Source organism: Mya arenaria, chromosome 1 (genome assembly GCF_026914265.1).
Source record: "Mya arenaria isolate MELC-2E11 chromosome 1, ASM2691426v1".
Classification (NCBI taxonomy): domain Eukaryota; kingdom Metazoa; phylum Mollusca; class Bivalvia; order Myida; family Myidae; genus Mya; species Mya arenaria.
In genome coordinates, this window is record NC_069122.1 from 44988247 (window position 1) to 45013393 (window position 25147).

General features: G+C 33.1%; 2 protein-coding genes across 2 annotated transcripts in view; both read right to left on the reverse strand.

Annotated features, from left to right (window-relative positions):
* LOC128227483 (myeloperoxidase-like) overlaps window positions 1-5070 on the reverse strand; it is a 35910-nt gene extending 30840 nt beyond the window's left edge. The window contains exon 1 of the mRNA XM_052938085.1: window positions 4698-5070. Within this exon, the coding sequence (XP_052794045.1) occupies window positions 4698-5070 (373 nt within the window). The remainder of the gene's footprint in view (window positions 1-4697) is intronic.
* Window positions 5071-5209: 139 nt separating this feature from the next.
* The window catches only part of LOC128230807 (unconventional myosin-Id-like), a 43938-nt gene continuing 24000 nt past the window's right edge, over window positions 5210-25147 (reverse strand). The window contains exons 14-23 of the mRNA XM_052943252.1: window positions 22898-22975; window positions 18765-18931; window positions 18072-18276; window positions 17289-17410; window positions 16162-16263; window positions 15607-15751; window positions 14895-14996; window positions 14445-14561; window positions 13674-13822; window positions 5210-13406 (exon numbers count right to left, since the gene is read on the reverse strand). Coding sequence (XP_052799212.1) covers window positions 13244-13406; window positions 13674-13822; window positions 14445-14561; window positions 14895-14996; window positions 15607-15751; window positions 16162-16263; window positions 17289-17410; window positions 18072-18276; window positions 18765-18931; window positions 22898-22975 — 1350 coding nt within the window. The 3' untranslated portion in view covers window positions 5210-13243. The remainder of the gene's footprint in view (window positions 13407-13673; window positions 13823-14444; window positions 14562-14894; window positions 14997-15606; window positions 15752-16161; window positions 16264-17288; window positions 17411-18071; window positions 18277-18764; window positions 18932-22897; window positions 22976-25147) is intronic.

A 25147-nucleotide genomic window follows, 5' to 3' on the forward strand; every position in this document is an offset into this window, starting at 1 on the left:
AATGTATACCATATATAATAATATCATATTATTTTTCGATGTACCTATCCAAGGCCATGTTTTCCAAAATGTTAATTATTTCTAGAACAGAAGTTCTTGGTATTTCGTTACGATGTTTTAGCAATAAAGAAGTGTCACCTACTCTCCAATGTTTACTGACAACGACTATACAATAATAAAAAATAGCAATCTATGTATACCATATGTTGAATATGATAAATAGGTTATACAATACCATGTTTTATATTGATTTTCATTGTGTAATTTGGGCCGGTGGCCATTGTTTACTTGAATAGTATGAAATGAATTTAATTGAAATTCCTTGTCATAATTATTATCATTACGTATTAATATTTTAATCATTATTATGATGATGATGATGATTATGATTATTATAATTATAATAATAATTATTATTATTATTATTATTATTATTATTATTATTATTATTATTATAATTATTATTATTATTATTATTATTATTATTATTAATTTTCTTTTAATATTCAAGTTGATGCAAACATTTATCCCATAATCTTTGTTTAAACTATGGTGTCAATGTTTCTGTGTGTTCATGTCTATTTGAAAGTTGTTATTAAAACTGATGTCAGTGTCCAGTGCCAGTGTCGGGTCTTTAAAACTGGAAACTTAAGTTTCGCAATGTATTTCATTTAATCATATTTGAACTCTAAGCTAAATACTTAGATATTTCAATGTTCATGTTTGACGTACAAAATATATCAATTGGCATTTGTTGTACTCTATAACCTTGCATCCATTCAGCGTAAATACCATTTTTTTTTCATTTAGTAATTATTTTCATTATATTATGTGAAGAAGAAGGTTTATTTTCAAAATCCAATAAGCTATTAGGCCCATAAAGACAAACACAATATTTACAAATATTCACAATTATGGTACATACACATTCATGATTAGAAAAAGGCACACAATAATGTTTAAAACAATGCTCAAAAGAAAATAATGACGATAATAGTTATAATATTAAGTTGAGTAACATTGCAAATACACTACATTTTTCTTTATTACTTCAGATCTAGTACAATGTTTACGTCTGACTTGAAATTGTAATAAAATTAAAGGAGATTTCATAATGGAATAAGATATTATGACGATAACGTGCTTAGAATTATAACAGTTAAATGATGTACTATATGTAAGAGTTGTCTCCCGTTTAGTACGAGTTTGTGATGATGTAATACTATCGTGCGTATCGTTGTCAGTAATAACGTCAATATTGTTTGAAACTTAACATAAAGACGTCAAAATAACGGCATCGTCATACGATATGACGTTTTCCCGGTGAAATTGACGCAAATGTCTTCTCAGAACATAGATTGATAGAATAGATTTATTTCAGGAGGGAATGCACATACATGGACATTTAAAATGAACAACATGTATAGTAAATAACATTATACATACATGATATTACCAATAGCCATGACAGGCACACAGAACCAAGGATGACACAAAAAAGAGAAAACTCTTATTTCCATTGTGGTCCTTTGTTTTGGTGGCATGGCATAGGGAGGCATTGCATATTTAAGTAATAACACTTTAATCACAACTAATGATTTTTCTAAGGTTTGTTTATCAGACTTTTATTTGTTATATATTGAATAAATTAGATGCAAAGTATTTATCATATGTGACGTCGTATATTTTTTTAATCAACAAAGTCTACGATTTAGTGGGACAACCCTCGTATATGTGCCTTACCCTCGTGCCTCATAACAGTGTTCGCGTCATTTTTTTGTAGTTTTAATGCACCAGTCAATTGTAACCACGGACCCCGAGGTCCGGGGGTATACCGGGGATAGCCGGGGAAATGGGCCGTGTTTTTACCTTTCAGGTGGCCCCGAAGTGCCGGGTGAGTGCGGTGGTTTTGTATTCGCTTTAAATATAGCGGGGAATGGGCCTTACCTAGGGTCCCTGGGGTGCGGGGGCATTTGGCGGGGATTTTACCATCTGTTCGTCCCCGCTTTTCCCCGGACCTAGGGGGACCGTGGTTACAATTGACTGGTGCATAACTACTTACTTTGCCCTGCAGTTTCCATTGTATTTTCATTGATGTATGCATTGCTCTAAACAAGATTATGGTGGTTTTAGTACCAACTGACGGTCGTAAAAGGTCGACCCGTACTTCGCACACACTGTAGTTATTTATTTTGTGTTGCTCATTTGTGATCATTGAATGAATTTTGGAAATAGATCTTTGCCTACGCCGGGCCGATGATTTAGATCGCAAACCATGAACGTATTAGTCGAACCTATGGTTTCATTGTTGTGTCCTCCAAGAGAGGATCTCTTTCCCAGAATGTATTGCTCTTGTAGTTTTTTTTTTGTATTAATGTTAAGTACGCAGGGCTTGCCCTTGTCTTTGTTGCTGCACCAAGTTGAATTAGATTACCCGTATTATATAATTTGTTTTGTCATATTTCAAACCCTTAACCATGTTTCCAACTAAAACACATATCAAAATAATAACTTTGTAAAAAAGTCAGGACGAATATTATTCTGTATACATATCTATTGTACTTACAAAGCTTAATCCTGCCTGAAAAGTGTAAATAGTTTTAATCCATAAAATTACTGTCAAACAACACACCTTAACATAATTTAATGTATTATAATACATACATCAGCTTGTTTGTGTATAAAATATGTTATCAGTTTTCCTTGATGTTTTACCCTCAAACCATATAATGAAAATGTAAATTATTTCCTAGTTAATATGCGTATACAATCAAACGGTTGCTGTAAAACAATTGCGTGAGAGATATGTTGAATAAATTCAATCTGAATACGTGTGTAATGTTAATATAACTTTCACCCAAATACAAGCTTATATTAAAGTTTGATACATTGTGTAAATTTGATAAGTATAATGTTATTAAGCATATACTATATTCTGTAACCCTCTGTATAATGCATGTTAAAGTTGTTTTTAAATATAAAAAAATGTTACGTTATGAATGCATGTAGAATGTAAAAAAAACTGAATGTTTAAATGGTATCATTTTATTTTCTACAGTTTGATTGTAATTTTGATTTATAAAAAATGCGATATGTTTGCATTTGTCGTTATTTTGTAGTATATTCGGCTATATGGGTCTTTGATATTCTGGTTAAAAATGTCCTGTTTTGCAAACTAGCCAGAATATCATTTATAAATAACTAATCAAAGCTGTACCATATTGCCTGTGAACAAATAACAACTAGCTTATTTGCGGGTAAAAACCTATCGTGGAATATTTACTTTTGGTGTGGACGACGTAGAATATACATATTTTGCAAATTTACACTAAAACAAGAGGCCAATGAGGACCTACACTCTACCAGCATGGCATGTTTGATCATTTCCTTTTCAGAGCATGTACGTATGGGTAATAGGCAAACATACTGATAGTTTACTTGGAACGTGTAAGTTTATAGGCACCGCAAATACAGTATTGTAGCTTATAACGCGCAATGTCAATATAGTCATACATAGGTGGATCTGGCTGTTTTTTCGAAAGGAGCAAAGACATTATAGATATCGAAGTACTGTTAAGGTTTTGTGAAGAAGAAATAAATTCTGGAGACTCTGTTATGTTCACAAATATATTATAACTGTAGGTTGCTAAGGACGTCATAGGTTGATGTAGGCAGTTACTAAGAAGTAAGTGGTTGCTTAGGAAATCATGTCTGTTAAGAAAGTGATTGGTTGCTAAGGGAGTCATTGGTTAACAACGAAGTAAGTGGAAGCTAGGGAATAATCTAATTGCTTAGGTAATCACTGGTTGTAAAGAAAGACATTGGTTACCAGGAATGTAGGTATTTACTTAAGGTTGTCATTTGTAGTTAAGGATGTCATTGGTTGCTAAGAAGGTCAGCAACCTAGATTTTTGTCTCATTTCACGTAATATCAAGCATAGAATAATTGCATCTCTATGTATGTGTATTCTCTGTAAACTCTAGTAAAGGTTTACTTTCTATTGATATACGTGCATGATTGCAAGTTACTTCCTTTGTACATGTGCCCTACTGACTTATTTCACACAGCATGATCAGACGAAATGTGCGACCAATCCTTTATTGACATTGAAAGTACTGTGGTTTTTGACTGAATTTATAGTATGTCTTTTTTATACAAGGAAACAAATTGTCAATAGTCAGAAAATAGTGTGGTAAAGTGCTTTTCCTATATTAAATGTTTATTCATGAAAAAAATGGTATGTAAATATAATGAAATACAAAAATATCAACATTGAAGGATTTAAAATGTGTAAGAGGTTCAAATTTATACATTTTTCATAATTCTAAGATATATTTATTTTGTTCCTAAGAAGTCACTAAATGCATTATTGTGTTCTAAAAGGATATCACCATCATAAAATAACATCATTATTTATTTTTGATATATAATTATCTAATGTGATAACATAGCGCAAAATCACTCTTTTTTATTAAACGTTGCAAATAATCAAATAAGTATTAATGAATTAAGGAATATCTCATTCATAGTCATTCAATACGAAATTTATGAAACCGTAAACATTGTAAAACTTGTTTAATAAATTCTGTATTGAATGACCACCAATGCTAAAATTCTCGATAGAAAGTCAATTGTATAAAGTGATTTCGGCAAGTAATATTGAGCCTTTTTGAACCGTGTCCTCCTGGAAATGGACCTTTTTGGTCTGGGCCTTCCTGGTTCTGGACCTTTTTGAACCGGGTTGTTTTGGCACTGGGCCTTTTTGAACCAGGTTGTTTTGGCATTGGGCCTTTTTGAAACAGGTTGTTTTGGCGCTGGGCCTTTTTGAACCGAGTTGTTTTGGTACTCGACTTATTTGGACCGGGTTGTTTTGGCACTTGCTCTTTTTGGACCGGATTGTTTTGGCACTTGGTCTTTTCGGACTGGATTGTTTTGGTACTCGACCTATTTGGACCAGGTTGTTTTGGCACTTGGTCTTTTCGGACAGGATTGTTTTGGTACTGGACATATTTGGACCAGGTTGTTTTGGCACTTGGTCTTTTCGGACAGGATTGTTTTGGACTGGACATATTTGGACCTGTTGTTTTGGCACTTGGTCTTTTCGGACAGGATTGTTTTGGACTGGACCTATTTGGACCGGGTTGTTTTGGCACAGGCCTTTTTGACACCCCACTGTTATGTCCGTATACAGAAAACACAACTAATAAATACTTGACTCGCTTTTAATAGTGTCTGGCAATAAAAATATAATAATTACAATGTATATGATTTACAAATAATATGACAGAATACACATTAAGCCACCATAATAAGTAACAATGCAATATAATATATACAGACCGTGTCATATGAACAAAAAATAAGCACTTCGCATAATAACAATTGGATTTTTTTCTGTAACATATAAAAGCGAAATCCATTCGTGATCCCTGTTTGGTGATAAAATATGTCAAGTAATAACTGAATTTGGTGGAAAATTTGTAGGAATATTCAATGGATATTTCATAAATTTGACAGAAATAAACCCTACATGTACAACATGTTAATAATTCAAGATTATTTTTTTTCATACTATCAAAATTACATGCCAAGGTAAAAGAATATATGCTTGACTTAGTTATTACCAGTTATTTAGCTCTCAGAGGAAATTAAGGCCTTGACAAAGTTTCTCTTGTGCATAGAAAAAATAACAACTGTTTAACAGTTAAAATATCATAAAAAATAATCATATACAAATATTTTCAGAAACTTAATTGATAAAAATATTTTGCAACCTAATCAAAATTACTTTGATATTTATTTTTCTTGAAAAAATGACCTATTTAGTGTTAACTGACATCAGAGCCAGAAGGCTTATCAAACCATACTATGGGTATTATAATCCTGTAAAAACTTGTACAAAAAACTTCTTAAAACACACAAAAATGTAAAATACATATACATGTATAAATACAAAAACAGTGTTCAAATAATATATTTCACAAACATGTAAAAAGTTTTAACAAAAGTTTACTCAGCAAAAATAAATTTCCATTCAATTTAAAATATCAAGATGGTTTCTTTTAAATTATGTCTGTTAATTTGCTAAATTTCTTGTATGCAAATCCATTGCAGTTATAAAATACATATTACTGAATTTGCTGGCAAGATTTCATATCACAAATGAATTTCATTCCATGTGTGTCATAACAAAGGGTTGATTTTTATCCTGGAAAATATTTTCCATGTACTTTTAATCATAGCGTATCTATTCAATGGGCTGACTGTTCAAAACTTTGTTAAGAAAAACAATGTTGTAAACGTCATTGTTGTTAAGTTTTAAATCTCTACCGCTCTGGATATTTAATGGATACACTTAAGATCTGCTGTGTTCTTAACAAGATTTAAGACAACAATTTCATCTGTACATTTTATTTAAATATTTGAGCACATTATCAACAAATTTCACGCTTAAAAATTTACAACAATGTTCTTAATCACATTGTTAACTGCAATAAAGTTCAGAACAATCGTCCCATTATCTACTGATTTCCTTTTCTAGGAATGAAAATGAAAGAGCTTAAAGTTTAGAAAAGCATTCTTAAAGAAATCAATGCTTAAAGCCTAAACAGATTCATACAAACTCACTTTTGTCCATGAAATATTAGTAAATAACTAGTATATAAGTTTGTAAGTATACAATCAAAGATTGATAACCTTTGCTTCCAATAAAGGTTGTTTTCAAAAGAAAGAGATACTTCAAAAATACTGGGGTTGAATGCAATATCCAATTTAAGTAAATCTTATGATCATACATCATTGACTTCATTCACTCTATTGGTCAGTTATTAATAACCAAAAATCTGATTAGCTACATCGTTCTTAGATCCAATTAAGACCAATATTGAATAACAGCCCTGGGTCTGAATTCACTAATGTCAATCTGGATTCTGAATTCGAGACTCAACACTCAAATCTGCTAATCTCTAATTCATTATATGATTGTTTTTAGCAGAGCAATTATGGTAAAACTGGTCATATATGTTGCACATAAAATGTTCAACAATTATTTACACATTCTCTGTAAATAATACATTAAAGATAATTAATGACATATAAGTCTTAAACTTAGACTCAAGAAGTTAGTGACCTATTTGTCCTCGATGAAAAATGAAGAACATTTCGTAAATATAATTACAAAATTGGTAACAATTCCAAAACAAGACGTTTATCCAAATTTATCTTACAAGTAACATTTAATGTACATTTGATTTTTTATTAGAACACAGCATTTCCAATACTGACTTAGAAGTTTTTACTACATATATCATTATTTTATTCCTAAGAGAACTAATCATTGATTGTATAACTGTATTCATAAATCTACTGCATACAATTGTATAAAGCCAGGTCAACTTGTTCACTGGTTATCCTGCGGCCATTTTGAAAATTTAAAAGAATTGATTGGTTAATATTGACCAATCAATAACCATTTTTGGTATCTTTGACCAATTAAAAGAGTGAACCAGTTTTATACAATTGGCTACTGGTACCTACTATGTAGGGAAAATCAAACTCTGCCACCATCAACGACTACATCTAATAACAAGAATACTACACAAATATATCACCTAAAAATGGAAGCATTGAAAATATAACAATTAAACACAGGCATTTGAATAAGGCTAAGAAAAGCAGCAACAGTTAACAATTAACAGTGCTTGGAGCACTGATGCCAGTTGACTGGTCCAATTAAAACAATGTCTATAACTTCATAAGCAATTAAGCTTGACTCCAAAAATAAACAAATGCTACACAGCTGGCCCCAATTTCTCGAAACTTCTTAAGCATAACAGGCTTAAGTACCTTATTTCACTTAGCCAAAATACATACTTAAATTTGATTTTGATGAATGAAAAATTGTTAATTCTGATTATCATAAACATATTTCCTATTTAAAATCTAAAATCTCAAAACAAAATATTATATAACACAAATTATAGGAAATAAAAATAGTGAGATTAGCTTAATCCTGTTATAAGTGACTTGAGAAGTTTCGAGAAATAGGGGTCAAGGTATTGTCACTGTGTGGACGTGTTTAATGTTTACGGTTTCAAAGTCAAAAGTCAACATTAAGCTTAGCATGACCACAACAACAATGATGTGAACACCATCATGTTTTTCAACACAATATTTTCTACAACTTTTTTCTTATATTAAAAAAAAGACAACAAAACAACAGAAACCAACCAACAGTCTAAGCTGACTCAGTAAATGAATTTGATTGGTTAGTAGTTCTTATTGGATAAATATTACCAATCAACAAACATTTTAGATAATTTTGACCAATCCAAAATCTTTTACAATTTCCTGCTGATCAATTGATAGGATGTCACTTATAAAACAAGACAATATTTACAGACATAATAAATAAGAGGTCCAGTTTTGCCCAAATACACTTATGTACAAAAGTCATCATTTTGCAAATTTCCATAATAGTATATAAAGTACACAATATAGTTGAATAACATAACTGATTACATTGTATGATATACATGTACTTGTCATGTACCGTTGTCTTAGCTTTTTAGTCACCGGTTTTAATCATTATTTTTTTTATCAGACTTTAATCTATTTTGCTTGTCATGGCTACGAATTAAAAAGGCACTTGAAAGTCACCATGGCTTAACTGAATCAGAAAGCCAACCTGCAACTCTCCTGACAAAAAGTACTTTTTCAAAGGCACTATTCATTTTACAATAATTTCATCAGATCTATTTAAGATTATGCATAAGTCATTGAGACAAGGGGAAAAATAAAAAATTTATATTCCAAAATAAAATTATTATATTCCAAAATAAAATCTGCATAAATTCTGATATGTAATTTTCCATGTCTAAGCTACATAGAACATCATATATTTAAAGTACACAGACGGCTCGCAAGAAAGAAATGAAATGGATGTGGATTTCAAATCCTAATTTCAAAACATATGATAAACTAGCTGCTCTAATAAAACACACAGTGAAGACATTGAACTAGGCTTAATTACAGTAAATATTTTCTTAAATAAAGATGATTAATTTTATTTAAGTCCAATTCTATATTTAGATTACCTATAAAAGGTTAATCATAATTTTGACTGGTTAATTAGACATTTAATTTAATACATCAAATTAAAGGTCAATTTCTAGTTTAATAATAATTATGTACAGAAGAAATAACTTAAAATTATGTTCGATCTTATAATCAAAGGTACAAAAAATAACCAAGATTTTTAGTTCAATGTGCAGTGGGCGTGAAAAACTAAAAAAATACACATAAGCAAGTACTTGATGCCCCACATCCACTTAAGTAGTTCTGTTGCTACGCAGGTGCCGAGGTGGTGTGTATTAATATATTCATGTTCAATATGTCGTGTCAGGCGACTAGCCGCGTTTCTGAAATACCGCTCTCTAAAGACTGTCGGCTTGCAGCTGACAGTCTAAAAATGAGTTTTCCTTTGAAATCAAATAAACATTTAATTTCAAGATGTTTATTCCTACCACTTATAAATATCACTTTGGTCATACGCGTGTTAATAATATATTAGAGGAAGTTAGACTAACTACAGATATCTTTTTCTTCTGCCAATATTAGCGCTCGTATTAAAATAACTACATGTAAATAATTTATACAGTGAACATAAAAATGACAAAAAGCTATGTATAAATACACAGAAGCAAGTTTACAACATTGATACACCCTGTTTAGAAAGTTAACTGGCTATCACTTACATATTAATAAAGCAAATCAAACGACCATGAGGCCACACTGAATAGTTCATTCGGCCTGACATGACCCCACTCACAAAAATACATATAATCCAAAAGTTCTTTAGCCTGTTGGGTGGGCATAACTTTTTTTTAATTTTTCATTACAAAAAAAAATAAGCTGTTAGGAAGTAAATAACAAAGAGCCCTACCTAGCTACTCAAACCTCATTATGTTGTTAAAGCTGCACTCTCACAGATTAAACCATTTGACAACTTTATATGTTTTGTCTTTGAACAAGCTAATTTTGCGAAAATTCATGGAAACTAATGATATAAGACTGCTGACAAAAAATTAGATCTTAGGTTTTCATATTTATGTTCAAACACTGATGTTTTATGCATTTTTCTTAAAGTGTTAGTAACGCTTGTAGACATAAAACAGCAATTTTTCAAACAAAAAATATGAAAACCTGCGATATGATGTTTTGTCAGCAGTCTTACATCACTGGTTGTAAGGTATTTATGCAAAATTTGGCTCATTGAAAGACAAAAAATAAAAAAAATGTCAAAAGGGTAAATCTTGGAGGGACCAGCTTTAAGGCCGAACAAATTATTCTTTAATTATATATATGTATATAAAATATTTCAATATGGAATAATTCTTATCACAATAGTAATGACATGGTGACAACATACATGTTTTGATCTAATGGCTTTTTTACAGAAGCAGAAGTTAAAATATAATAATAAATAATCCACCGTTACACATATATGGAAGAGTTAATGCGATGAGACCATAGTAGTCTAACAAGCCGAAAAAAAAAATTGTTTGAAAAGTTATGGTAATGCCACCAAAATAAAAACATACAGTATATAAAACAAGAGGAACCCGGAGCCAACACAAACTCTCATCTGTTGTTGTTGTTGTTGTTGTTGTCAGTCAAAAAAGGGACATAACACAACAATTATTAATGCCATAGTTAGGTGCCTTGCTGTACATCTGTGTGGTTTTTTTTTATGTTGTATCAATGCATACCAAGTTTCATTTGAATACCTTGAATGGCTAAGGTCACCATCCACAACAACAACGCCATGGAAGGCTATGACAAAACCTCAACTTCATTCTTAGAAAGACAGAATCTGATGAGGAAAAAAGCGAATTATAAATATTTGCAACATGCATGTATAAACCGGCACCAGGCCTACAATAAACCATTATGAAAGCAAACTGTATGTAGATTTATAACCATATCACAATGTACACAAAAAACAATTTAACCACTTCAAAAATGTCCAACATCAATGCACCAAAATAGTATTTTCTAATCAATTTTCAAAACACCCAACAACAGCAAATCACTTTAGGCTTAAGTTTAAAAGCTAAACAGAAATTATTGTAAGGCCAAATTAAGCAAATAATTTACAACACCAATTTAACTCATTTATAAGTCATAAAGGCAAAAATGTATATCAAAACAGTTCAACAATCAAGTTCTATTCATTTCATTCATTGAAACACTTGTCTATGCTAATTTTGTACATTGGTCAATATCTTAGCATCTTATTTAAAGATAGTGTCTTATAGATTGGCAAAAAGCTACTTCTGAGTAGAAAAGTTCATGGCCCGAATGCGACTATTGTAAATCATTACCCGTAGTAGAATGACTCTAACTGTTTGTATCACGCCTCCAACATGATTGACGCAATACTTTTGGTCCAGAACTGGTCACGCGGTGGCCCCAAATTTTTCCATATTTTGTCACTAACATATAGTGTGCCAAATTGGTGTCTTTTTTTCGGATTCTGATGAATAATGAAACCCTTCCCATAAATAGATCAATGAAAACAGGATGTCAACGTGATATATACATTTTGGTGTTTGTTAGTGGCCCGATATGGGATATATGGCGCTCAGGCAACCATATTGGGGTTCAAGCTTTGCTCTTAAAATGCATTTATCACTCAGTGCTGATACGGTATGCTAGAATATTCATATAGTTTGGCCAAAATCAAGTGTTTTAATGCTTATTTGATGGATAAAGCAGTTTGATGTCAATGTATAACACAATCCCTTAAAGCACTCGAACAGATCATTTCTTCCAGCTTTTGAAAAAAATGTTATAACTGACACTTGATTATAGATATATGTAGTATTCCATTTCTTATCAAAAAGTATTTTAATCCTCAAACTTTTCACCTTTACATGGCTAAGGAAATATCATTTTGTTTATAAGTAAAGATGAAGGCATTCAGTTGCAACGTTTAAAAATCAAAAGCTGAAAGCAAACTCATGTTTGTTTGATCAAATCATTACGCATTTAATAAATTTCAAATACAACGTCTAAATTTTGAAAAATTTCTTAACTTCAATAATAAAAACCTGTACAGTAGTGACATTTTATTCAAAGTTTATTGATCTTACCGTAATACTTACCAACATTCAAAGGCCAGAATATCACTTAACAACATAAAGCTGTAGGCCTATTGTGAGTCATTCATAATTAACTTCAATCGAGCAAACATTTAAGGTGTGTAGAATTGTGAGGCCTAAAAAATTGCTTGTTGCCGGAAACCTGACCCTACCTAATAAAAGCCACCAACCCGTGTAAAAAAATTCAAAAAATAAATAAAAAGAAACACTGGTCTACCTACTACAAACACATTTTCTAACAAACTGTCATTAATTTTTGACAGTAATGAGTTCCATGACAACGTTCCATGACAACAGCGATTTATGAGTGACATTTGCAAGAAATAGCGCTATTTGCAATTTGACAAGAAGTATAGTGAAAAAAAAATCCCTACCAACCCTACCTTGTAATTTTGGGATCTTACCATAAACAAATATTTTTTTAGGTCTGAACAGTTCTCAACACATAACCTAAGTTAATAAACATGTGAAAGAGTGTTGTCCCAAATGTAAGACAAAGTCATAAAGGTTAATCAAATCCTTATATTATTAATCAGAAATCATCAAAATCTTACATATTAAAAGGTCAGTAAAAGTTACAAAAGTTTCAGTACTAGACTTCAAACGCGAATTATTTAAAACCTACAGTACTATTATAACGAAAAACCCCATGGGCGAAAGAAAATTCTTGTCTTACGGGCATTACTTGACAATAAATAAAGGAATAGTTATAGGCCTTCTTTCAAATGTAACAAGTTTCATTTCAAATCTTGAACTGTTTTAAAGATTTAGCAAAGTGTAAAGGTTTTGCATAACAACGACGACAAGATCAACACAAAGGACCATGACAAACTAGTATCAATTATGTACATGACGTAAATGACTTCTTCGGTGCTCATAGAATACATTTCAACATGTACAACAGTATCATACTTTTTGTTCTCTACAACTTATAATGTATATACAAGCTCATTAAAAATGTAATCCAAATACACTTCACTTAAAATTCAACCCTCGCTACACTTCACCTAAAATCAACCTCGCTACACTTCACTTAAAACCTATTGCTGCTACACCCAACTTAAAACCAATCTTGCCACTATGTGGCGCTAGGCCAAAACAATGCCAGCACTTGTCCATCTTTCTTAAACACTGGTCCTCCGTTCGCTGCGGTGCTCTTTATGGCCAATTGTCGGGACTTGTTTCCAAGGTTACACGTTGGTTGCTTGGATACGGTGAACTGAAGTTGACTGTGGATCACTCTAAAATTTTGCAAAATAAAGTTTCAATATGTTTAAGCAGTATAAAAAATGAACAATTTCTTAATATAAATTAAACTTTGACCACTTCCAATGTTTAACAGTAAGGCACGTAGCTAGGGCCAATTTGGTATTCGGAAGATCGTTGACAGACGGCATATTAACCCCTTCAGCCCCTATTTCAACTGCATATATGCGTACAGTCATCTACACGTCTGACATTGATATGTGCGCAATGCTTCAATATAGCATAAATTTTACAATACTTACGTTTCCCATATCCTTGCCATAATGCCAACGACTTCTCCTACTCGCTCCTCGTGGCTGGGCGAGTTCAAACAAATGACAAGGTCATTTCCATCAGTAAGCTTGAAAACTATCAGTTGGTCCACATCAGGGCTAACTGTAAGTCCTGTGACCTTGAATGGATATGTAAAACATTTTGTTAAGCATCTTTAGACTGGTATGGATATGTAAAACACACCAAAAGCTGTCAGTGGTTCTGGGCTCACTGCAAGACCTGTGATGTGGATGTAATATGGATAGAAATAACATTTTATTTGTATTGCTTGTTACTTGCTGGAATGGCACAATTTCATGATAGGCTTGTAGTTCTCCAAGGGACCATTGTCTGATTGTCAAATTGTAATAAAATTGTAGTCAGTCAATCAATCAATCAATCAATCAATCAATCAAATCAACCAACCAACCAATCAACAATCAACCAACCAACAAACCAATCAATCAACCAATCAATCAATCAATCAATCAAACAACCATAATTTTTTTGGCGTTACCCTGCTGGCGAGCATGAGCTTGTACATCTACATTGTACTTCTTAATTGGACTGCTATCAGAGGTCTAGAATTTTCAATCAATAGATCAATCAATCAATCAATGTATTGCTATTTCCTGTTGCAGAGGAATGATAACATTCATGGGCTCGTACATTGTAGTTTTATTTTGGATTGTTACTTAAGTATTATTATTTCCAATCAACAAATCAATCAATAAATCAATCAATCACTGTATTGCTATTACCTGTTGTAGGGGAATGATTGAACGCATAGGCTTGTATTTCTTTTTTGGATCCAGCTTGTAAATGCCCCTGTCTGTAATCACGATTGCACGATCTGCACACTGGTTGTGCTTGTTCACCTGGGGAAAAACAGGGGAATCATATTTTACTGCACTTTGATATGTCATTATGAGATGACAATTTGTAAAATAATTGCATTGCAGGTTAAAATAAAGATGCATACAGTATGATAATACCTATTGTCAAGTCCAAAAAAACTTAAGCTGATTTTTTTTAGATTTGGCTTAATATTTTATTTCAAAAGCACAAAATTATGAAAAGTGTAATAATGAAAAAAACTTTTAGTCTATATGTCTCTCCTGTTGGTGTATAAAATGTTCACATTTAGCACATTTTCCCATTTTCTCATTTACCACAGGTAAGCTATTATCTTGAAAAAGAGGCTTTCCTACCTTCTTACAATACGATGAGAAGAGCACCTTGTTGAAGCCATCGTGGGACTTGAGGGAGGTCATTTTGGTGACAAAGTCAATGGTTGACGCATTGTCCTTGGTCTGAAAAAAAGAGAGAATACTGTGGGTCAACTAAAATCAGATTGCACCGGTACACTGAATAACATTGAATAACAATACTCCTCACACTTTCTTAACCCCATCCTATTTGTGTTCATGATGATTCATTGCTATTTAAAAAACAACAAATAACATTCAGCTTAAAAACAGGCCACATTCTGTTGCTTTTTGTTTGTATTCCCACTTTTGCCCTGAATGCCTTGTAAACCAGACACTTGAGCAAGCAAGGAGTTCAAAACAAAACATTCTACAGTGTGAACAACACCAACCATTTCTACCTTTAGTCTTTGGGCACTGAGTAGGCCATACACTTGGACTAGCTTTTGAAAGAATCAAACATTATCTATAACTGTAGCCTGGTAGCCATGTGAATCTCTTCCCTATATTCTGCATGTTCTATTCCGATCTCTGTCCACAAAGCAATGAGTGGGCTGTTCACTGTAGCGCTGAATGGACAAATGTAATTTAAAATTCTGAACAATACTAACAATTCCCAGTTATTTTCCCTCCTTTGTCTTTCTTTTTCCAGACCAAATAGAGCAATGTGAACTTAACAATATTCAACATTTAACAAAATAACCCAAACTCTTACGGTAGCCAAATAATTTCCTTCCCACTTCCTTCTCATGCCCCACTCGGATCTCTGGCCCCGGAGCATGGAATGTGCCGAACACTTGAGCTGTAAGGCTGGCCGCTCATCCTGGGGCACCTTCTGTAATATCATGTTTGCACGCCACCTAAAATGGACAATGGTATAACATGTTAAGAGGTTTATTTCAAATACAATATTGAAGTGCTTTTAGGAGAGGCCTTGACTCCTGATTAACACAATCATGTAAGGGAAAATGAAAAGGGAACTCAAATAAAATTGATTTAGATACAGCTGAGACACAACAGTTACAGACGACAGATACAGATGATAGTTACAGACAACAGCTACAGACAACAGTTACAGATGACAGTTATACATGACAGTTACAGATGACCGTTACAGATGACAGCTACAGACGACAGTTACAGACGACAGCTACAGACGAAAGTTACAGACAGCAGATGGACAGACATTGCAACTACTACATGCTATCATAATGCCTCCTCTCTGGGACCAAACAAATAGCTTACCAATCAATATGCCAAAATTCATTACCTATTGTGAGCCTTCTGGAGTTCTCCCACCCAGCCTGACAAGACCTTGGGTGGGGTCGGCCATTTTATGCTCTTTCCGTAGTCTCGCATCTTACGGACATTCCTGGAATCCAAATTAAAACAATAAAGCTCCTGAGCAAATTCATATTTAGAAACAGTGGTTGTGTTGGACAGACACTGATGAAAAACAATTGAGATACCAGGTACAGGTTTTCACCAACATCGTGATTTTACGACACCACATATCATGTTGGTTATGTGTAAATGAATTACTTAAAGAGGCACTCTTACTCCCACTTTACCTATTTTACCATTTACCTTTAGCTATTTGAATACACAGTTACAATCTTGTAATCAGTAATTAATATTTTCCATAAATGCATTATTTAGGACGTAGTTAAAAGTTTATCACTCTAAATTGAGGATCAAAATACATGTGTTTGTATTGATTTTGAATAAGAGTCTCACTTTAATGTTACAAATTCACTCTTCTCCTGAACTACACAATAAACAGGTTGAGGAGTGAGGTAACAATCCATATAAGGGGTAATTGTCAACCTGTTATTGATCGGTTGATTTCATAATGAACTTCACTGACCAATAGCATACTCAGGTTGGCTATTTTACATATGAATACATGTAAAGAAAACCAATAAATATGTCTATACTTGTTCTGCATATCATAACCCTAGTGCAAGAACTCAATATTTGCCAATAGAAATAGAAACAGTTATTGAATTCTTGCATTGAGATGATGATATATGTACCATATTTATTCTATTAATAGCCCATTCTCTAATAATCACCCACCCCCCAGTTTTCGACCTGAAAAACAACCATTTTTGGGCAAAGTCATGCAAAAACATTGCCTCCTTTAAACGCGTTCTATCTTCACATTTTTGTCTTTACGCCCAAATATTTTAATGATGAACAATTTTCATCTCGGATTATTGAAAAGCAATTGTCTTTAAGTTACACCCAATCCCCTACTTTGAACTTGGGTATGATTCTCATAAACACCCGGGCGATTAAAATAATAATTATGGTATCTGTGGCAAATACCAGATGTTCATTTTTTACTTTAATCCAAGGTGAGAATATAGAAGTACAGTTTTCTATCAGCCTCACCTGAACTTCTCCACAATCTGTTTAATGTACGACCGCATTTTGTATCTACGAAATCTCGACATGATGAAGTAGATGGCTCGCATTTTCTTAGCCTTCCTTCTTGCATTTCCACCGCGCCAATTCTGTGTAAAAGTAATTTTTATATGTATATGTACAGGGCGTGTTACAGCTTAATCTTCATAATCACGGTATGTCAACCAAAAAATAAATGTAAATTTGTGTCCAATCAGCTGCTTATTTTGAATTTTGAAAATGCATTCTTGACAAAAAACTGTTTTCCCCTATATTATTTTAAACATGTGAATCACGGGCCGATTGTTCAGACCTTTGATAAAATTAACAACATGATTAACGACATCCCTGTAAACTTTTGAATGTTGAATAGTCAATGCATATGCTCACATATTAATAATCTAGTCATAAGAAACATATTTCTTGCTTATGACATGTTTATGATAAGATCTAATTTTGCTTGCAATGGTTCATATACTAAGAGTATAACACATGGCTCTTAAACTTTACTAACATTTTTGTAAATCAGCTTTAATGAGGACCTAGATTTGATGAAATCAGTCAGTGGCACAACCCAGTAAATCCTATAAAGGTCAAACATTGCCAATTTGGCTCAAAATCTGAACATTATACAGCTGGGCCAGTAACATTTTTGTTGAAAGTTGAAAGGTTAAAAATCAAGCTGGTTTTAAAAAAAAACTGATTTTGGTGACTACAAATTATAATCTTAAACTCAGAGATTTGTTTTTCTTTCATTGTGACAATTCCTACCTTCTGCAGGAAGAGTATGATGCCGGGAATGAACTTGTCACGTTCTTCCTCCAAAGCAAACAGCGTCTGTGGTGAGCGAATGAAGATCTTGGACTTCCCATATTCAACATCGTCATCAAACCTCATATGGGAGATGATCGCCTTCACTCCATCATACGCCGAGCCATGGAAGTTGGGCCATGTGTACTTGGTGATCATTTTGTACCTGGAAAAATAAAAGATCATGTGAATATTAAAAATGAACGGATTGAGGTTTCAAACTTTAGAAGCCCTGCTGTGTACCCAAAAGATTTCAAGAAGGCTGAGATAAATTACCTGGTGTTGACCTTGTGTGCCAGCAAATTTACTAAACAGTTCTTCATGAGTTAAAAAAAAATAACCAACCTAGCTAGAATCACTCAAAGTGAGTGCAGAGTGCAAATCCTGCTGAAACTGTGTACTTGCCTGTTTTCAAGGCAGAGATAAATGACCCGCGGCCATATTCAATAACAAACTAAAATTTAACTTAATATACAAGTAGAATCAGATTGGTTTGATTAGAATGTAAAATATATTGTCAATAAACTGAATTGAATCACTGAGGCATGTCTAAGGACAAGGACTTGCACTATATTTAATACCAGACCTGGTGTTTACATCAAATGCCAGCAAATTTAATAAACACTTCTTAATAATTTACCCAAAATTACCCACCTAGCTAGGAAGCGCTCATATTGAGCACGGAATGCAAATCCTGCCCTGCGTACTCGTACGTTTTCAAGCAAACCAAGATACATGACCTGGTGCTTACATCTGGTGTCGTCAAACTGGCACGGGGATTTGATCTCGTTGGGCTTGATGCAGCGTACATAGTGCGGCTCCTGAAATCCAATAAATTTTATGATTTCAAACGAAGACCTCATTACAACACACAATATCAATATATATACATTATACCGAAATAATACAAAACTTTAACAAACCAACTTTGGTTCGGTGTTTTTTTTATATCACAATATTATGTTGATGGTAAAAATGGAACTAAATAAAACTTAAAAAGTGTTATAATACCTATTGTCTCTTCAAAAGTGAACCATATATATATATTTATATATATATACCATATTTATGTAATATGCATGGCAAATATATATCAGTATACAGACAAATAGCTTAAAATACAGAAAATGTCTCATGTACAATGAAGAATATGGTATAATGAAATAGAGAAGGGAGTCAGTTGTATGTACCAAGGTCAGTCATATGTGTGAGGGTCAGTCTTATGTGTGAAGGTCAGTTGTATGTGTGAAGTCAGTCATTTGAATGAGGGTCAGTCATAATTATGTATGAGGGTCAGTTGTTTGTATGAGGGTCAGTTGTATGTATGAGTGTCTGTATTAAGTAGGGATGCAAACGAATATTCGAATATTTGATCAAACATTTGATATTCGAATGTCAAAATCGGTATTTGAATATTCGAAAAAAAGTTCAATAAAGAGAATAAAAACACTTTTGTCTACAACACTTGTTGTTTATAAAGTTTGTTTGTCTTGTTTTTACAACGATTGGCCCCTAATGCCAGAGGTGTGAATGTAATGACAATACATTAAACATGCGTCGTATGTCATCAAGTTAGGGACATATCATCGGGTACTATAAAAAGTTCCCCTAATTTTACAATTACTGGCTAATCAGCTTTAACACAAATGTGTTATCTTGGCTGCAAAATAAGCTGTGCAACATAGCTCAAATTGCCATGATGATATGAATGCCATGTACTACAATAATGTTATTACATATATATGCTTTAAACTGTTGTCCATGTTTGATACAGTGTTCGTGCTTTGAAATGTAGATGTATAGTATAGCTTTTCATGATATATTTTTCTATCGTTGTAAAATAGATGAGTCAAATCCACATATGTTTTCGTTTTATTATTTTACTAGTTCCTGAGTTGGTTTGAGTTTTCCATAGTTATATTAAGTCAATTTAGAGGTCAATATCAGAACGAGGCTGCTCGTCCTACGGAAAGACCCTCCATTGGTGCAAAACGCTATTTGACTGGGAATCTATCTATTTTCACATTGTTTACAAATAAAAAGGCAGCGGAATTGAAATTATTTGATTTTGTTTTTTGTTTGTTCAAAATGTATTGCTTTTCTCTTCCAGATAATGGAGAATTTCAAAGATACATTTGGGTAAAATCAGGGTCCAACCCGCGTACTGGCTACGACAAAGTAGGGTAAAAATGCCCCGGCTATTACTACAGCGAATAATAATAGTAGTTTACTACATCTTTTAAAATATACATTTCGGTAATCGAATATTCGATCAAAAGAATTAACGAATATTCGAATATCAATTTTGCCATTCGTTTGCATCCCTAGTATTAAGTGTGAGGGTCAGTCATAAATATGTAGGTCAGTCGTATGTACCACAGTCAGTCGTATATATGAAGATCAGTGGTATATGAGTCAGTCATAAACACATGGAGACGTTCATGCTTTATTTACATGTTTGAAAATGATATCAAATTCAAGTTGAAATCTCAGTATATTCTAAGATATGATACCATTCAATAGATAATAAATCAAATAACATTTTCAGAATAGTATTCACAAGTTTGATGATAAACTTAACAGGAGGTTTGTTTAATTGTACCTGTCCACCATCCTGTTTCAATAAAATAAGGAGTCAAAAATATATATATTGAAAAACATTTCATAAAAACCTGTAATGCAACCATAGAAAAAAATAGTTGGAATTCCCCTTTTAACATTTTTATTTGACAAAAATTGGCCACTCCATAAAAATTACAGAAATCAGGGAAACATGCTGATAATATATATATATATAACTAAAATCCACCAACTATGTTTAACATAATATAGATAATAATATGTACAAATTATTTTCATCTTGCCTAAGATGACTTGAAGAATCAGCTTGTACATGTAACATGATTTCAGCTGGATTAGTTTAGACTTATTTTTTTTAACGATTATGAAACAAGTTATTATAACATTATATGAATCTCTCTCAGTGGCATGATTTTATGAGAGAGTGTGATCTTGTGTTGTGGGGGAAACCAGAGTACCAGGAGGAAACCCACTTGTCCAGCTTGGTGACCACAAACCAAACTCACATGCGCCCAGGCTGGGAATCAAACCTGAATTGCCCAGGTGAGAAGCGAGTGGGCTAACCACTGCGCTAACTGGACAACCAGCATTGAACATATTCTTAAGTTAAATTGGACAAACAAACATTTTAAATTTAACTTTTAACAATAAATAAATTTTGCAACATGAAAATATAAAGAACAAGCAATCAACATTATTCTTTCATGGCCTAACAATAGACCTTAAAGTTCAATAATTAACACATTTTTATGAGTACTTTGAAGTCAACAGTGTCAATGCCCTCAACTACTACCGTATTTTCCCGAAAATAAAACGAGGAAATTGTCTCCTGATTTTAACCTGAAAGTAAGGAACCTGTCTGATAACCGAGGCAAAAAGAATTTCAAAATGAATAAAGTTAAAATCAGTAAAATATTAAGACAAAAATCATCAATTACAAATGCTGTTACGCTGACTCTCATATGACTGATATTGATTATTATTTTTTACCAGCTATTTCGCAGGAAACGTAATTAATTTGTACGCCTGGGTTTACTGGAGTATGTCTATGTATGTATTTGTTTTGACCTTGCGGACAAGGATAACCTGTGAAAGTGCAAGCACTTATTTCCAACGGGGTCCTTTGTATTTTGCTGAAGGGACAGCCTGCTGAAGAGACAATGGTGGGATACAAGGAATCCGGTTGCGATACCCTAGCTCTTTTTCGTAGCGATCCCTTGGTTCTTTTACGTGCTCGGTGTAAAGCACTGATACACGGGGTACAACTTTCCTGGGTTAAACCAGTACTGAGTACACCACTTTTCCAAGCACTACCCTTTAAATGCCGAGCGGCAGGCAAGGAAGCTACTTGTTCCAACTTTTAACGTATTTTGGTATGTTGCAGCCAGGGATCGAACCCACGACCTCCTGCTCCGTAGGCGGTAGCTTAACCACTAGGCCACGGAGACGGTATGCCCCTGATAGTAGTTGGTTTACCAGTGTAGAGACAAATGTGATCATACAGTATTCGAATGACAGATTTATTGTCTGTTGATTCAGGAAGTATGAGGCGATAAAATAACAACAACACAGGCAATCAGGCCCCCGTGTCAATCGAGATCTAAGGCTTAAGATCGTAACTTTCTAGGCGTAACTCCATTTTTGGTGTAAACTGTGTTTCAATAAAAAAATCATATCTACCATAACCATCATGTCAAATAAAAATTTACATGACAATAACCAAAAACCAAATCATCAATTTAAAAGGTACATGTACAATAATTGTTTTATATTTTCACAAGAAAGTGCATTTTCTGGCAAAAATATAAAAAAAAATCAGTGCAACCTGGATTTTTCTGTATTTGAGTTCTTGCGACAAAATGCATAAACTGTTTTTTTATTTGGTGTTATCGATATGCACCCGCTTCAGCAGCCCATCCTTTTCAATACCTAGCTAAAACCCTATAAACATGAGTGTCACATATCAAAGCTAGAGTTATGGGCCATGCTGTACGCTGTCCATATTGTCCCAGGCAACATGTTTACCAAGTTTCATCTTTTAGAACCTTTTTCAAGTTATGGCCAAGCTTAAAGTTTTGCACGACGCTAAGGGTTATGACAATACCTCAAATCTTTTCTTTGAAAATAAAACACAACATCACTGTATTTGGGGTTTCCATCCAAGGACCGAAATCCTTGTGATCCAAATCAGTTCAATGTTACCCTACCTTTGTGGCAAGCCTGTCGACCAAGGAGATAATGGAGTTCTTGAAACTTGTGCCCGCCGTCTGTGGTCTGCGAGTGGTCTGAAAAAATCATAATGTCTTTAAATGTTAGTTTTTATTCCCTTATGTTCATTACATATCATCTCTAATTACACTAATGTAATGTAACATTGGCGTCATTTTGCCCATCTAACTTAGCTTCAAGCTAAAATTATCATATGTGGCAACAATTGTGTCGTCACAGAGCGCAGAAACAAATTGCTTTTATTTTCCTAGCCTGTATGTATGTATATAAAGTATATGTACAGTCCAAACTCACTATGTCGACTTAGGAGTCTCGACTTTCCTATTGTGTCGACTTTTTTCCCCGGTCGGGAATTTATTCCTTCTTACTCTATATGAGATGAATCTGCTTGTGTCGACTTTTTTATCTCAATTTTTTCGCAATGTAGACCTCCTATTTCAGTCCCTGTGGTCTAATTTCACACTTTTTCTTTGTTCCTTATGTCAAACTGTAAATCGAGTTGTAGGTGAGAAAATATTCATGACGGTTTTCGGCATTTTGCTAAATTACCATGTGTGTCAAAATAACAAACTGTTATAATTGGAGGATAATTGGTAAGTGTGAAAAATTAAAGTTGCCTGTTTATGTTTTTGATTAAGAGACATTTATTGCTCAAGCTCAAGTTTATTGGTCTTATATCGTTCAACTGCCGATGTAAACATCAGACATCAATCAAACTCAAATGTGTTGGGATTGGTGATATCTTTTGTAATTTGGGTGTGTCCAATGTTCCTGACTTTTTTTCCTAGGTGCCGACAAAGTTGACCAGTCACCAGTTTCAACTGTATATATATACATATAGGCTAGGAATAATAAAGTATAACTTGTGTCTGCCCACGTGTGTGTAGTGTTATAAAGATATCCTACATTGTTGCCATTTAGTACAATACTTAAGAAACTTGTTATGAAAAGTTGTCAAGCTTGCCTAAGGCTCGCATTTGAACTTTTCCATACTTGATTCATAATTTATTAGTTTCAGATGGTAACTTAAGTAAGATCCTATATATAATTTATATATTATGTAACACCATTTAAGCCTAATTTCGTAGTTGGTTATAGGCTTATATGAATCACACAACTTACATACATGAAGTGTTATAGTTTGCAGCCATTAACTTCAGTTTGATTGTGAAATCGATTCATGTATAGAGCATGTATAATATGTTTATAATTTTTCAGTCTTTAATCTGTGTAGAAACCAGGGATGTTGTCCATTTTGCAACTCCATGGTAAAATAACAGAGAAAAAAAACATACATTGTTTTCAAAAACAGATGGAAAAAAATGACATACATCAGTCAATAAAAAAGTATTTAATACAAAATCAGGGGAAGTTGTATGATAAAACAGGATCCGTCTCTTCAATACAATACATCTGTATATGGAGTTTGAAGTCAATACCACAAAGACTTCTGGAGTTATGCTCAGTACAATATGTATATATAAAATAAAGCAAAGGGCAATAACTTTGTATGAGAAAGAAGAGTTATGGTTCATGAGTTATGCACTTCTCATCAATGCCAGCTATCAGTCATATGAGATTCACACCAATATCTTGGATAGTTATGAAGAAAGAATCCTTACAAAAATGTGTGACAGACACATGCATGCCTACTAGCCTTAACCTTTGAGTGGGGTATAATAAAGCTGCCATATTTTTTTTTTACTGTCCTTACAGAAGTTCTTATCAAAACAGTTTACAAACCACTATCAATACAGATTTAAGATATACTTGATATTGATGATTGTTAATTAAATTACCATAAATACATGCCATATTTTCTCAAGACCATTCAGGGGGATTTGTTCAGAAAGGCTGAAAATTCAGGGGGATTTTGGTAGTATTCAGGGGGATTTTTTAAGCATGGTTTAAGTTGGTGAAATTTCAAAGTATTTTTAGACACAAGTAAGAAAAAATATTCACATATATTTTGCTATGAAAACTTTTTCATTATACAGAATTATATGATGTCATGATTTATCGTATTCTTATAATACACTGTCATGTCATACTGTAATGCGCTTGTAGAACAAAATATGTCATTGGAAAAATATGTTTTCGAGGCATTTATATTAAATTTACCATCCTCCAAAGTCCTTTAAAAAATTCTGCTTAATACTATCAACTATGATGACATTCAGACAATAAGAGAATGGAATAAATATTATTAATTTCTTCCTTTTCAAAAA